The sequence below is a fragment of the Nomascus leucogenys genome, chromosome 15, assembly GCF_006542625.1.
Source record: "Nomascus leucogenys isolate Asia chromosome 15, Asia_NLE_v1, whole genome shotgun sequence".
NCBI lineage: Eukaryota > Metazoa > Chordata > Mammalia > Primates > Hylobatidae > Nomascus > Nomascus leucogenys.
The window spans coordinates 32,631,357-32,645,929 of NC_044395.1; the positions used below are offsets into that span (position 1 = coordinate 32,631,357).

Sequence of the window (14,573 nt, forward strand, 5' to 3'; positions counted from 1 at the left end):
GCTGTTCAATTTATTAATTCCTTTAAATCATTATACATACTATTTTAAGCTATTTGAATAAAAATTAGGCATACCTAGCTGATAGGATGTACAACTGAGACACAATACATTTAAATATAGAATAAAAAAGATCTCCATGGAATCAAGATAAACAGAAACTCCCTAGGAGGAGCAGGGAGGGAGCAGACTGTGTAGACTTTCTTGGAAGGGCAATGTTAACCTGAGTATCTTGGTAGAAAGATGGCTCAAAGTTATACTCTGGGCTAATGTCCAATAAGGACAGAACCCTGGAATGTAAGTTTCTCTTTCCTAATTTAATATCTTTTTTTTTTTTTTTTTCCAGTGCTAAAACATCAGATAAGAGCCTACCTGACATTTTGGAGAATTTGCTGTGCTGGGATTGATATTCCGCATTGCCTAAGAGTAAAAAATAAGACGGATAAAAATTACTTTAAGCCACATGGTCTGGCTGTGTAGGCTGACTTACAAATTGTATCCAGACATATCACCATAGCACAGAATTCCCAAGCTACCCGAGAAGAAGCAGACTGAGGAAGACAGGAGCCAATGGAGTCACCACATAACAAAACTGGAACCTCAGAAGTTTTTAACAGCATTGAGGATAGGACAGCAAGACTTTAGGTGTCAGAACTAAAAAATAAAATTTGATATTGGTCACGTAGGTTCTTTGCTTCTGAGTATGAGATAAAGCAGATACAATATATTTGATGTTTCAGTGGTAAGATAAACTGTCAATGGAAGAAGTTCACAGGAAGCCAAAAGACTTAAGATATACTGAATTTATTGTGATTACTTAAAAAAATCTAAAAAATAGTCTTATTAGTATGAGAAAAGAGCAGGTCTGTCAACTTCAACATAAGAAAAGACGGCACAGTAGGTAGTAAAGATGAAACAAAGAAGTTACCTTTAAGGGAAGTGAAGCTATTCTGTCCAGGACCCATCACCCAGAGTAAGATTGAGAATAAAGATTTAGGAAAATCTTTGGAAGGAAGAGTTTTACAAATAGCAGCGTTTGCGCACCAAAAAACCCCAGGATGATCTATGGCATAAAACAAAATGGCAAATGGCCCCATTTCTAGACTTTACAAATTATCTTAAAAACAGTATGATTTTGACATTAGTAATTAAAGAACTTTTTTTTTAGTTTCTTGATTTTGACAGTTTTCATTCATAGTGAAATTGAGACCTGTATTTACTTAGAACTACTACTACTCGGCAACAACAAAATGAAAAACAATGAAAATAGGTTACATAAAACATATTTTAAAATTGCTCTATTTTTTTTCTATTAGTCATGTAATTATATTTTTGATGGTTCTATGGTGTTCTAACAATAGTAGATGAAAAATATTCTTCCTTTATGGTAATTTGTTAGAAAAGTCAGAGGTACGGCCGGGCGCGGTGGCTCACGCTTGTAATCCCAGCACTTTGGGAGGCCGAGGCGGGCGGATCACGAGGTCAGGAGATCGAAACCACGGTGAAACCCCGTCTCTACTAAAAATACAAAAAAATTAGCTGGGCTTGGTGGCAGGCGCCTGTAGTCCCAGCTACTTGGAGAGGCAGGAGAATGGCGTGAACCCGGGAGGCGGAGCTTGCAGTGAGCCGAGATTGCGCCACTGCACTCCAGCCTGGGCGACACAGCAAGACTCCGTCTCAAAAAATAAAAAAAAAAAAAAAGAAAAGAAAAGTCAGAGGTACAATAATGCTTCCTTTCTCCATCCTTTTTTATGTCAAATAAAGAAACATTTCTTTCAAGATCACTTTATAGGGGCCAAAAGGAAAACTTCCCCTCTGCCCTCTAAAGGTTCGCTGAAAATGAACTGATAATAGACAAATTAATAGGAGAAAAGGGCAAACAAATTTATTTAAGGTGCATAAACATGGGGGAAATTGCAAGAGAATGATTACCCAATAACCAAGTGAGTTCCAGATACTATATAATACCCTTCTTCACAGGGGAAGGGGACATGAGGGAAATGATGCCATTTTGAAGGGCAGTAAATGATTTTTAGGAAGAATGAATGAGCCCAGTACACAGACAATGGTTAGTAAATAATTCTCTTTGGAAACTGAATGGGATCTGAAAACAGACAATAGTCTGGGCAAAGTTCCTCTGAGCTCTCTAGGTGTGGTATTTAATTTTTAGTCTTTTCCTCTGTCATACAAGTTTCAGTCTTCTCTGGTTAATGAAATTTTGGGGAGGGGATCAAAGGCAATTGTATTCCTTTTGGTGGGTCTGGTTTCTAGGTAGATAAAAGAACTTCAAAGAACAGCCTCATCCTGTGCTTTGGCATAGAACTTGAGGCTGCTTCCTTAGTTTAGTTTGTCAAAGAACCGTATTTTGGAGTATCATTTTCTGAGCCCCAACAAGTTCCTGACATCGTATGTTGGCACATACTGTCTTACTTCTTCTATCAGGGTTTACCTTTGATGCCAATCACAGTAGAATTGTATGGACAGATTACCGACAAAGCACAGTTTCAAGGTGAGCCTGTCTCAGATACCATGGCTTAATTTAACTCCTGAACTACCAATTCCTCAAACCCCAAATCAGAGTTCAGGTAGTACTGAGTTCATATATTTTCACTGACACTCAAGAGATACTTTTAAAATATAGCCCTAAAACAGAAAACAAAAAACAGACCTTTAAGTGCCTACTTCCTGGTAACAGAAATGTAGAGCTTTTTTTTTTTTTTTTTTTCCAAGAGACAGAGTCTCGCCATGTTGCCCAGGCTGGTTTCAAACTCCTGGGCTCAAGCAAGCCTCCTGCCTCGGCCTCCCAAAGTGTTGGGATTAGAGGCATGAGCCACCATGCCTGGCCGAGTATGACGATTTTTAAACGTCTATACTTAGCATGCTGTGATTTAGGTAGGGAAAAAATAACATAGATACATGTATTTTATGTATGTAAACAGAGTATCTCTGGAAAAATTAACAAAAAACAAAAAACCTAAGAAACTCATAGTTATTTAGGCCCCATAGGAGACAACTAGAAAAACAGGGAAAGGATCTTATTCTGAGTGTACTTTCACCTCTGTACATTTATCACTATTATACCATTTTTCTATTATCTACTCAAAAAAATTTTATATAGAAATTTAAAAATATCTACACTACTTAACAAAAGACCTTATCCCTAATATCTGAACTTAGTAGATTTAACCACTCTGAAATAAGATAAAGTAAAAATTAGTGTTTAGATTAATTATACATATTAGGAACATAAAGACCAACAGTACCTTCTGGAAGAAAGCTGATGGAATTGGTGATTAAAGGGCTTCAAGCTCTCTACTGCTATGTCCTACTTTTCCCAACATAAAAAAACATCCATAAGCATGTAATTTTAAAGCACACTGGCATCTTCTAAACTTGAAGATAACTTTTTGTTTTTGAGACAGAATCTCGCTCTGTCACCCAGGCTCGAGTGCAGTGGCACAATCTTGGCTCACTGAACCTCTGCCTCTGAGGCTCAAGTGATTCTTGTGCCTCAGACTCTTGAGAAGCTGGGATTACAGGTGTGTGCCACCATGCCTGGCTAATTTTTGTATTTTTAGTAGAGATGGGGTTTCGCTAAGTTGGCCAGGCTGGTCTTGAACTCCTGGCCTCAAGTGATCTGCCCACCCTGGCCTCCCAAAGTGCTGGGATTACAGGCATGAGCCACCGCACCTGGCAAAAGGTAACATTTATTTTGTTTTAAATGAAAATTCTTAGATTCGGTAATACCGAAGTATATTTGTCATTTGAGAAATGTCATACTGGTGTATCCCGCCACATAAGTTATTAATAAAGGATATTTTCTCCCAGGTGATGTTCTAGAATTTCCCCTTTAGTGAAATCCTCAGAAAAACAGCAATTCACAATTCCATGTACATTAGAGAAAGCATTCTTGCTTCCTTCAATTTTTGCTCAATTGCAATGACCATGACCAAAACAGCTCTTCATGATACAGGTTTCCAAGTCACATCCCTTGTAACTTGATCAAAGGCCATTCACAGTCACGAAACTAAGACAAGGACAGGGCTGGATAGAATGCTTCTGTGTCGCTCAATTTTACAAAGGCAACATTCCTCTGTAACTAATAAATGTTAAAATGAAATCTGCCCAACTTTAAGAAAACAAACCCCAAAAAGTGGAAGGCTGGTTTCTAACCTGTGGCCTCACCTGCCGAAGCAGTTCTTGCTGTTTCAGCCGCAGCCTCTCCTTCTCCATCTGCAGTTGCTGCAGTCGCATCTGTTGCTGCTGGTTGGAGTTGCTGCCACCCATGACGCCTCCCTGTGGGCTCTGGGGAGCCAGGGGTGGTGGCTGTTTCACTGGAGCACTCTGACTGATTCTCTGGTTCATGGCTGAAATGAAAAGAAAAAAAAAAATCTGTCCTAAAAAACTAGCGAAGGAAGATAAAATGATGATTTAATTATTCAAAAGCAATTTGGGATATTTATTGTAACTTTCTTGGGCAGGAAGACTGGAAATAACCTAAAAATCCATCAGTATCACCATGACTACATTATTATTACTGTTGTCACAAGATACAAGCAAGTCATAAGAGAAAAGAAACAAGAGGTAGTTTTAACATGCAATAAGGAACAGTTTCTAAGGACTTACTAAATTAAAAACAAAGTGCAGAAGAGAAAGTGTTAAAAAAAAAGGGGGGGGGGGAAGGGAACAGGGGTGAATATATATATTGCATATTCAGAGGATATAAAAACTGATGAATAGCTAAGAAGCAACTAACATCTTTTGGCTCCAGAGATGGGAAACTGGGTGACTAAAGGACAAAGTTGGAGAACCTTATTTATAACTTCTGAAGTGTGAATGATGCAAATTCATTACTTCTTATGAAATATTTAAATTTAAAAATTCATCCACAAAAATTAAGACAAAGCATTCCAAACAGCAAAGCCCATCAAAATAATCAGCCCTTAATATATCCACATACACATCCCAATAAAGCAAGTAGATTAAAATGATCTGATGCTTGCTCATATCAAATTGAGTCCACAAGTATCTGGATGACATGGATTTGTCTCATTTGACACCATGGTACCCCCAGCACAAAGCCTAGGTAGTAAAAAAAAAAAAAAAAAAAATTTGAAGCTGTAATACACCATTTGGTGTTTAGAAACGGACTGGGTTTTTATACTAGTGAATTTCTGTCACTGATACAACACTGATCAAACCGTGAATTAACCTCAGTGGGCAGAGGGAAGTTTTATGTGAAAATGTTAGTAAGAATAATAAACTTTCTCAGATACACATTCAACTGAAGTTGAAATTTTGGATCACTGTTTCTACTAAATGTTTAGTAGACGTTGACTAAAGAAAACCCCAGGTCCCAATGGCTTTGCAGTCATTCAAGGAAGAAATAATACCAATCTTACACAGCCTCTTCCAGAGCACAACAAGGAAAGAATATTTTCCAACACTTATAAGGCCAGCATAACCTTGATACCATACAAGGATATTAAAAGAAAGGAAAATTACAGGCCAATCTCTCATATAAACCTTGCTACAAAAATCCTAAATAACATACACTGACAACAGCTCTTATAACTTAATGGTCTCCCAGTCACACAGCAAACTCCTCATGATTTTTAATGTGTTAATGTGTCCCATTATAACAGACTGGCTGTTTGGTAAATGCCATTTCTTCTTGGAGACTACTTGAGGAAAACCTCACAAGGCTGGGTCCATCCTATACATTAAGAATTTTCTTCTCTCAAGGAGTTGCCTGGGAACTTTTCCATATTGTCTACTGACATTTCTTGCCTGATTCTAATATTTTGTTTACAAATTCATATGCTCCCTAAGACTGAGTGCCACAGGAGTATGGGCCATATCCTAGTCATCTATGTGTCCTTAATACCTAGCACAGCATCTGGCACAAAGTGTGTGCTGAAAAAATACTGAGCCATTTCTACATAAGTTGAGTAGTTACTCACTGAGGCAGAAACTATTTAAGACAATAGAGAAAAGTCCTACTATTAATTTCTCTTTACATTACCACACCTTTTTTTTTTTTTTTTTTTTCCTTTTCTGTCTTACTATGTTGCCTAGGCTGGTCTCAAATGTCTGGCTTCAAACAGTCCTACTGTCTATCTCTCAAGTAGCTGAGACTGCAGGCGAGCACCATACCTGACTCAAGACTGCCCAATTCTTCTACCAGGCTAGCATAGCACTGAGACAGAACCAAGGATATTAGAGAGAGGAATATTACAGACCAATCTCTCTTAGAATAATGCCTTAGTTCAATCCAATCTTCTCAGCTATCTGTTAATAAAAGATGACTGCATTATTAACTTATTTCTATTTTTTCTGCTCTTTTTCCCTACAGCTTTTCTGTATTTCATTTTCTAACTTTTGAGTTGAACTTAATTCATTTACATCTTTTTTTGGAAGACTTAAATCAATAAACTTACGCTTAAGTCCTGCTTTACCTGCATCCCACGTTTTGAAATAGTATAATTCATGACTGTTCTATTCCAAAAAACGTGTAATTTCTATGGTGACTTACATTTAATTCATGAGCTATTTTGGAATATATTTTAATGTTTCCAAACATATATTTTACATTTTGAAGGTAATTTCCATAAACATAGAAAAGTAGAAAATACAGATAATGAATCCTTGTGTATTCAACACTCACTTTCTTCCCAATTGTCAATACATGGCCAATCTCTTTTACCTCTATCCTCAACTACTTTTCAGCGCCAATTATTTTCAAGCAAACAATATAGCATTTTACCCATAATTTCAACATGTATTTCTAAAAAGATGGGGCCTTCTTTAAAAAAAGAAAAATATAATACCATGGTTACACTATCAAAATTTACCAATTCCTTAATATTATCAAAAGTCCATCCTATGTCTACATTTCCCTATTATCAAGGGAATTATTGTTATTTTTACAATTGGCTTGTTCAAAACAATCCAAACGAGGTCCACACACTGTATTTGATTCATAATCCAAGACTTCTTTAATAACATCGTTCTGCGGTTTCTGGATCATCAGGAGGAAGAGCACCTAGTAACGTTTTAGAAATGCAAATTCATGGGCCCTAACCCAGGGCTAATGAATGAGAAACTACGGGATGAAGCCAGCAATCTGTGTTTTGACAAGCCCTCCCAGTGACTTTCGATTCATGCCAGCGCTCTGAGGACCACTGTTTTAATACACAGGTTCCCCCTTGGTTTTTTCTTTGTCATTTATTTGTCAAAGAAACTGTGTCATTTGCCTCAAAGAATTGTCTACAGCCTGGACTTTGCTGATTGCATCCCCATATTACTATGCAGCATGCTTTTCCATTTCTTGATTTGATGTAAACAAGTTCGAATATAGAGGGCTGATCACAATTTTTGGCAAGAATACTTCACTGGTGGCACTACATGAGGAGAGAAGGCACAAGATGACTGTCTTCATGATAAGGATGAATCAGTGGTGCAGATGTGGTAAACTTATTATATCCATTTTAGGTTATTTTCACCCAATGGTTTTTAGCAACCACTGATTTTTTTAAACCTAAACTCATTATTTCATTAGAGGTTACGAAATGATGGTATCATTCCTCCCCATGTATTATTTGAAGTTCTATAAATAAGAATTTTCCCATATTAAGTATTTGGTTACCCTGAAACATAATTTGTACAGGTAAGATACAGAATAAATGTTTGATTCATTCCCTTTTTGTGTATATTTTCAGGATGATGAATTGGTCCCAGAGTCCTCCGAAAGGTAGCCAATAAGGGTTTAAAAAAAAAAAAAAAAAAATCGGCCAGGTGCGGTGGCTCATGCCTGTAATCCCAGCACTTTGGGAGGCTGAGACAGGCGGATCACGAGGTCAGGAGATCACGACCATCCTGGCTAACACGGTGAAACCCCATCTCTACTAAAAATACAAAGAAAAGAAAAAAAAAAAAAATTAGCCGGGCATGGTGGCGGGTGACCATTAGTACCAGCTACTCAGGAGGCTGAGGCAGGAGAATGGCTTGAACCTGGGAGGCAGAGGTTGCAGTGAGCCAAGACCACACCACTGCACTGCAGCCTGGGTGAAAGAGTAAGACACCATCTCAAAAAAAAAAAAAAAAAATCATTCTGATACTCTGCTACCTGGAGCAAAGGGAAGAAAATCATTATGAAACCACAGATTTTAAAATATGTTTATGATGTGTTTTAATCCAGCACAGTTATTCTGATCAATGTTCAAAGTGTGCCATATTTGACCAGGTTAAGCCCTTCAAGCTGGATCTTTTTCCTATGGCTACAATGGACTTGGTCTACTTCGTTGTTTGCTTTTAGGCACAAAGATGTTCCAAGGTCATCTAGTATACTTCCCTGCCCCAAATTTTACTCAGCCTTTTTTGAAGAAGCCCTGATTTCTTTGAGTGGGAAATGGTATTTAGAGACATTACTCTGCGTACTAGGGGGTACCTATTATTGTTTTGTTGCTTTTTTGTAACTGTTTCTAGGTGGTACTCTCCTTCAGAAAATGCATATTTCCAATTCAGATTTAGGATGCATGGTTTTTACTTTGATTTTATAACAACTGTTTTTTCTCATGCTGAAAAACTGGGTTCTAACAACATTAATATGTATTGTCCTCTATACGTATGCAATCATCTAAAAATAACATTATGATCACTAAAATGATTCAAGTTTCAGATTTCTTTGCAATTTTATCTCCTTAAGACATTCCATTAAGTACATAAAGTAAAATCACTGTGCTTTAAAGTCACCTGAAATTATTCTTCTGTAATTAGCCAACCACCTGAAATACAGGTGTACTTATGACATTCTGCCTTTGAATTTCAGAGATTTGCTTTATTTCCCACCTGCTTCCTCCTACCTCCAACAGGTAACAGGTAAACTCTATCAGTATTTCCTTTACTCTTAAAAATGTAAGCAAACACATACACATCCCTTCTTCTTTGATATATGGTAGCATACTATGGATACTTCCTTCCACTTTGCTTTTGCCTTTGTAACAATATAACCTGAGATAACTCTAAAGCAGTATATAGAGATTTTCCCTCATTTTCCTATTGACATGGCTGGTTAATATTCTATTCAACCAATTTCCTATTAGGTTTTCATTATTAGTAAAGAGTACTGTACAGAATACGCTCATATATAATTTTGTATTTCTGCTACTACATCTTTGGGTAGATTTCTATATGGGAGATTGCTTAGTTGAATGTTAAAAGCATAAATAATTTTGCTAGATATCGCCAAATTTACACCACCGCCCCACCCCAGGAGCTGTACTTTGATGTATCCTCACTAGTAATGTAAGAGAGTGCTTTTTTGCCCCCAAAGACTTGCCAATTTTGGGTTTCTGCCAATCTGAAAGATGAGTAGTATCTCAGTATAATTTTATTTTTGCTATGTCTTATGATACAGTCTATACACTAAGGATAAGAAGTCTGTGTCTGTGATATGTTACCAATAATTTTCCTCAGTTTGTCATCTTTTTGCTTGTTTTTCATGAAAAAGAACTTATTCTTAGCCAGGCGTGGTGGCTCATGCCTGTAATCCCAGCACTTTGGGAGGCCAAGGCAGATGGATCACTAGAGGTCAGAAGTTTGAGATCAGCCTGACCAAAATGGTGAAACCCCGTCTCTACTAAAAATATAAAAATAAGCTGGGCGTGGTGGCAGGCATCTGTAATGCCAGCTACTCTGGAGGCTGAGGCAGGATAATCACTTGAACATAGGAGGCAGAGGTTCAGTGCGCTGAGATCACACCACTGCACTCCAGCCTGGGCAACAAGTGCAAGACTCTGGTCTAAAAAAAAAAAAAAAAGCTTATTCTTTAGTCAAATTTATCAATCTTTTTAAAAATTTGAATTACGTTTCCTCACTTTCAAACTACAGAGAAATTCACCTATTTTAATTAAAAAACTACAGTTCTCATTTACTTGGCAACTCAATCTGATCCACTGCAATTTATTCTAGTGTATGACATGAATGGATCTAATTTTATCTTCTTCCATATGCTAACCATTAGTCCCAACACCACTTGTGTTACAGTGTATCTTTCCCCTCATCTTTATCATAGACTAAATTTTGACATTTTGTTATTTCCAGATTTTTTATTTTGTTTATTAATCTAACTATTCTTATACTAGTACGGCAGTACTGCCTTTATGTTTATACTACATAAACATGTAAGTTATATATATGTATTATTTAGTATGTACAATATGTACAACAGTACAACTTTAGTAATATGTTTTAATAGCTGGTAGGGCAAGACATGTTTTTTGAAACTTTTTTATTATGAGTTTAATTGCATTGAGGTTTGAAAAACATAGTCTACATAATATTGATTCTAGACAATTTGTGACTCTGTGACTTGACGTGTGGTCAATCCTTGTAAACGTTTGTCCTAGGCCAGGGCCAGGTCAGCTGCATGCCTGGCTTTTCCCATTGAGCCTGTTTTGTATGTCCTCTTCCTTATTAATACTTTTATTAACAGTTCTTCTCAGGAGCCAAATGGCCCCTAAACCTGGCAGGCCTCTAGCACTACCCTCAATGCTTTATGTGGTTTTATTTTCTGACCTATAGAGATTTTTTAAAAATTCATACCCTAGTTGTGTCTTTTTGGTTATCTTGTTTTAATATTTTGTCTGGAAGAAGAAAGAAGGGATGTCAAAACATGACATACTGCTCCAGCTTGTTCAAAGCCTTATTAATCTCATATGGAAAAAAAACATACTTATTAGCTCATGAAGACTTAGAAAATGGCTTTATAAAAAGTAAATGGACAAAACTTTCATCCTTATAGGTTATAGTTTAGTATTTTATATGGCAATGGATAGGAAAAAAGCCAACAATTTTTGGGACCTAAGATTTCTCAGGCACCAACAACCTCATGTAATAAAATTGCTCTTATCTGTTACCAACATAGTTACATAATTGACAGGTATCATAAAAAACACAGCCTTCAGAGTCAAATGAACTTGGATTAGAGTTGGGCATACTAATTCAGTAATTCACTTAATCCTCGGTTTTCTCATCCGTACCAAGGATACTGACATCTCCATTTGAGTTATTATGAGGATTGATTATTCTATCACACACCTGGAACAGTGGGTGCTCCATAAACCGTAGTCCCCTCTCTTCTGCAGAACTTCTTTCTACACCTAAAGACTCTGACTCCTACAGACTAATTCCATATTTTGATGATTCCTATACCTCTCTCCTTCTCCTCCACAGACAAACACATAGACATACACATACATTCTCGCTCCTCCTCCTATTTTATCATACCATTTACTGTTTCCAAATATTCCTATGATTCACAAAAATATGCATGTTTCTCTTTCCTACAAGGTCTAAATAGAAAAAAGGTAGTGGAGATTGAGCCAATGGCACAAGGGGATCCTTCTCTTTCGGTGAAACATCTTCTTGGTGTTTCAATATAACACTCAACATATTTCCACACAGAAACATTTTATACAGTGTGCTGTGCCAGGTTTGAGAGCATGAGTTAAATATGAATTGGGGAGCTGATCTGAGATTCATCACATACAATGAACATGTCATAAATTGAGGCCCAAGGCAAACAACTATTGGGGAAAAATGTTTTTGGTTCCAAGCAATGAAAAAGCAAAACCCCAAAAACCTGCTAGAAAATAGCCCATTAGTAAGCTGAGGAGTGTTGGAATTATAAAACATGATTGATTTCAAAACATATTCTAGAGCTATTTACACTGTTAAATACTTCAGCTATTAAGTAACATTTGGATAAGCTTTTGAGCTTTCCCCATTATATTTTCATTACATAACATAACATTAAGTTATTTATGAAATAACATACATTCTTGGTGAAAAAAACTGAATAGCAATAAAATTGCACAAAAATAAAGTGGTAAATATCCTTTGCTTCTCACCGGTTTCCCAGAATTAGATACCATAAGCAGTAATCATTAATGACAATAGCCAATGCTGACGGCAAACTGAATTGGTTGGTAAGGTCTTTGTCAAATCTAAGCTTATCTGACTATTCAAAACCACGGAACAGGAAAAATTAGTTAGGATATCAAAAGATGAAGGAAGAACCAGTCCACAGAATTAAACAGAAACTTGCACAAAATTATGTAACAGAAATACTCTGATGACTATTGTGAGTACTGTTGGCTTTCTTTACCTAAATGTTGTTACCTATGGATACAAGCAGCACTACAAGGTTTCCATATAAAGAACTCACTTAAATGACCAGTTCAAACAACCTTGTTTATCTACTGAAGCTGGGATTTATTCCTCTCCAGAAGCATCCTGTTCTTTACCTTCTGAGTATCTTAAGCCTTTCAACAAAGCACAGAGCGGTGCACCCACATGGGGTGCAGCAGAGACCTCACAAGCAGGCAAGAAACAAAACCGGCTTTGTTTCCTGGGGAAAGGGGGCAGGGCAGCAAGAAAAGAAAAGAATAGCATTACCAACTTCTTCCTCTGGCTATCAACTATTGAAATCCCAATGTTTCCAGTTTTAGTAAAATTTCTAAAAGGTAAAAACAAAACAAAAACCCCACAAAATGTCAGAATTTTAAAAATTATGCTATATTTTAAAATTTAGAGTCTGTGCTTCTTGCACTACAAAACAGTAACTGTTTCAAGTTTTGCTTAACAAATCAGCCCTGACAGCTTTATGGTAGAAAACCAATGACTGAGCAATTACTGAAAAATAAGGGACTACTTTCTCAAAAATAAAAGAAAGGGGTCAACACCATAGGTTTTCTTCCCCAAGTTTCACTCTAAACATGTGAATTTCCAAACTTCAGACAATTTTTAGATTTACATGATTTGTAACCTCAAAACTTGGATTATAACAACGTATTACAGATCTGTTAGTCATAAACTTTGGAATAAATTTAATTCTAGTAATCTTATTGGGTATACATTTAAAATAAGAAACAATTCTTAAGCTATTAAAACATTACATCAAATCTCCCACAAAAGCTTTTGTCTAGTATTTTTTTCAAATCTCAGACACTGAATATTTCCATATTAGCATAGCTATATTAACTTGTTCAAAACATTCAGAAGAAATATTTGGGTTTTCCTCATACCTACGAGTGTACTCAAAACTACAAAACAGTAGACTTGTTAAAAGAAATTAATGTTCTTCTAAAAACACAAACTAATAGGCCATCTGTGGGTCTTAAAGCAGTAAAAACAAAACACAAAACACTCACTCCTGGCTCTAAGTGTTTACTGCATGACCTAAGGGGACTGAATCATCTACAGAGAGTCGCTATAAAGTGGCATAATAATTTATCTACTTAAACATAAAATGTAGTTTTTCAGTAAAAATTGCTTATTTAATTCACACTGAAAAGCTATCTTTTACAAAAAAAAGGAAAAGACGAGAGTCCTAACCTAATGACTGAATACATCTTTTTCTGATCAATATACAAAAGGTATTTCCCAACTAAGCCATATACCTAAATGACATCATGCCTAGAAATAATTTTTTCTCTTTACTGGGATAATTCACCCTTGTTACATGTACTGTCTGCTAGTTCTTACATATTCACAGAATTGTACACCCATTGCCACGATCTAATTTCGGAACATTTTCATCACCTCAAAAAAAAAAAAAAAAGTCGCAAAAACAAAAACAAACAAAAAAACCCCGTATCCATTAGCAGTTCACTACCTACTGCCCTTCCTCCCAGTCCCTGGCAACCACTAATCTACTTCTGTCTCTATGAATTTTCCCATTCTGGACATTTCTAAAAATGGAATTAAGCAATACATGGCCTTTTGTGCCTCGCTATTCTCATTTATAATGTTTTCAAGATTTATCCATGCTTTAATATGCATCAAGCACTGCATTTCCTTTAATTGCCAGATAATATTCCATTATATGAATATACCACATTTTGTTAGTCCATTCATCAACTAATGGACATTTGGGTTATTTTCACTTTTTGGCTATTTATTATAAAATAATACTGCTGTAAACCTGGGTACAGGTTTCTGTGTAGACATATGTTCCCAATTCTTTAGCCTCTATACCGAGGAATGGAATTGCTCGGTCATATGGGAATGTTACGGTTAATGTTTTGAGGAACTGCCATTCTATTTTCCAAAGTGGTTACATCATTTTTCAATCCCAACAGCAATGTACGAGGATTCCAATTTCTCCACATTCTGGCCAACATTTATTATCTTTTCAAAAAAAAACTTTAGCCATCCTAATGGGAGTTAAGTGTTATCTCATTATAGTTTTGGTTTGCATTTCCCTAATGATCAATATGTGGGGACAGTTCACCTGCTCTAACATCCTACTCTAGGTTTTGTCACAGTTGCTAAGTAACCTCTCCATCCCACATTCTGCACTTCTTTCCCCACTTCTGGTACCAATTTACTGTATTAGTTTGTTCTTGTGCTGTTAATAAAGACATACCCAAGACTGGGTAATTTATAAAGAAAAGAGGTTTAATAGATTCACAGTTCAGCATGGCTGGGGAGGTCTCAGAAATTTATGATCATTGCAAAGGGGAAGCAAACATGTCCTCCTTCACATGTCGGCAAGAGAGAGAAGAACCAGT

General features: G+C 36.5%; 1 protein-coding gene across 12 annotated transcripts in view; it reads right to left on the reverse strand.

Moving 5' to 3' along the window:
- Positions 1–14,573, reverse strand: part of YAP1 (Yes associated protein 1) — a 124,773-nt gene that overhangs the window by 23,489 nt on the left and 86,711 nt on the right. For 4 of the 12 annotated variants that reach the window (XM_030829252.1, XM_030829246.1, XM_003253038.4 and 1 more), the window contains 2 exons: positions 4,183–4,364; positions 370–417 (listed from right to left, as the gene is read on the reverse strand). In XM_030829252.1, coding sequence (XP_030685112.1) covers positions 370–417; positions 4,183–4,364 — 230 coding nt within the window. Of the gene's footprint in view, positions 1–369; positions 418–4,170; positions 4,365–14,573 lie in introns of all 12 variants that reach the window. The other 8 variants (XM_030829248.1, XM_030829253.1, XM_030829247.1 and 5 more) reach the window with 3 other exon arrangements.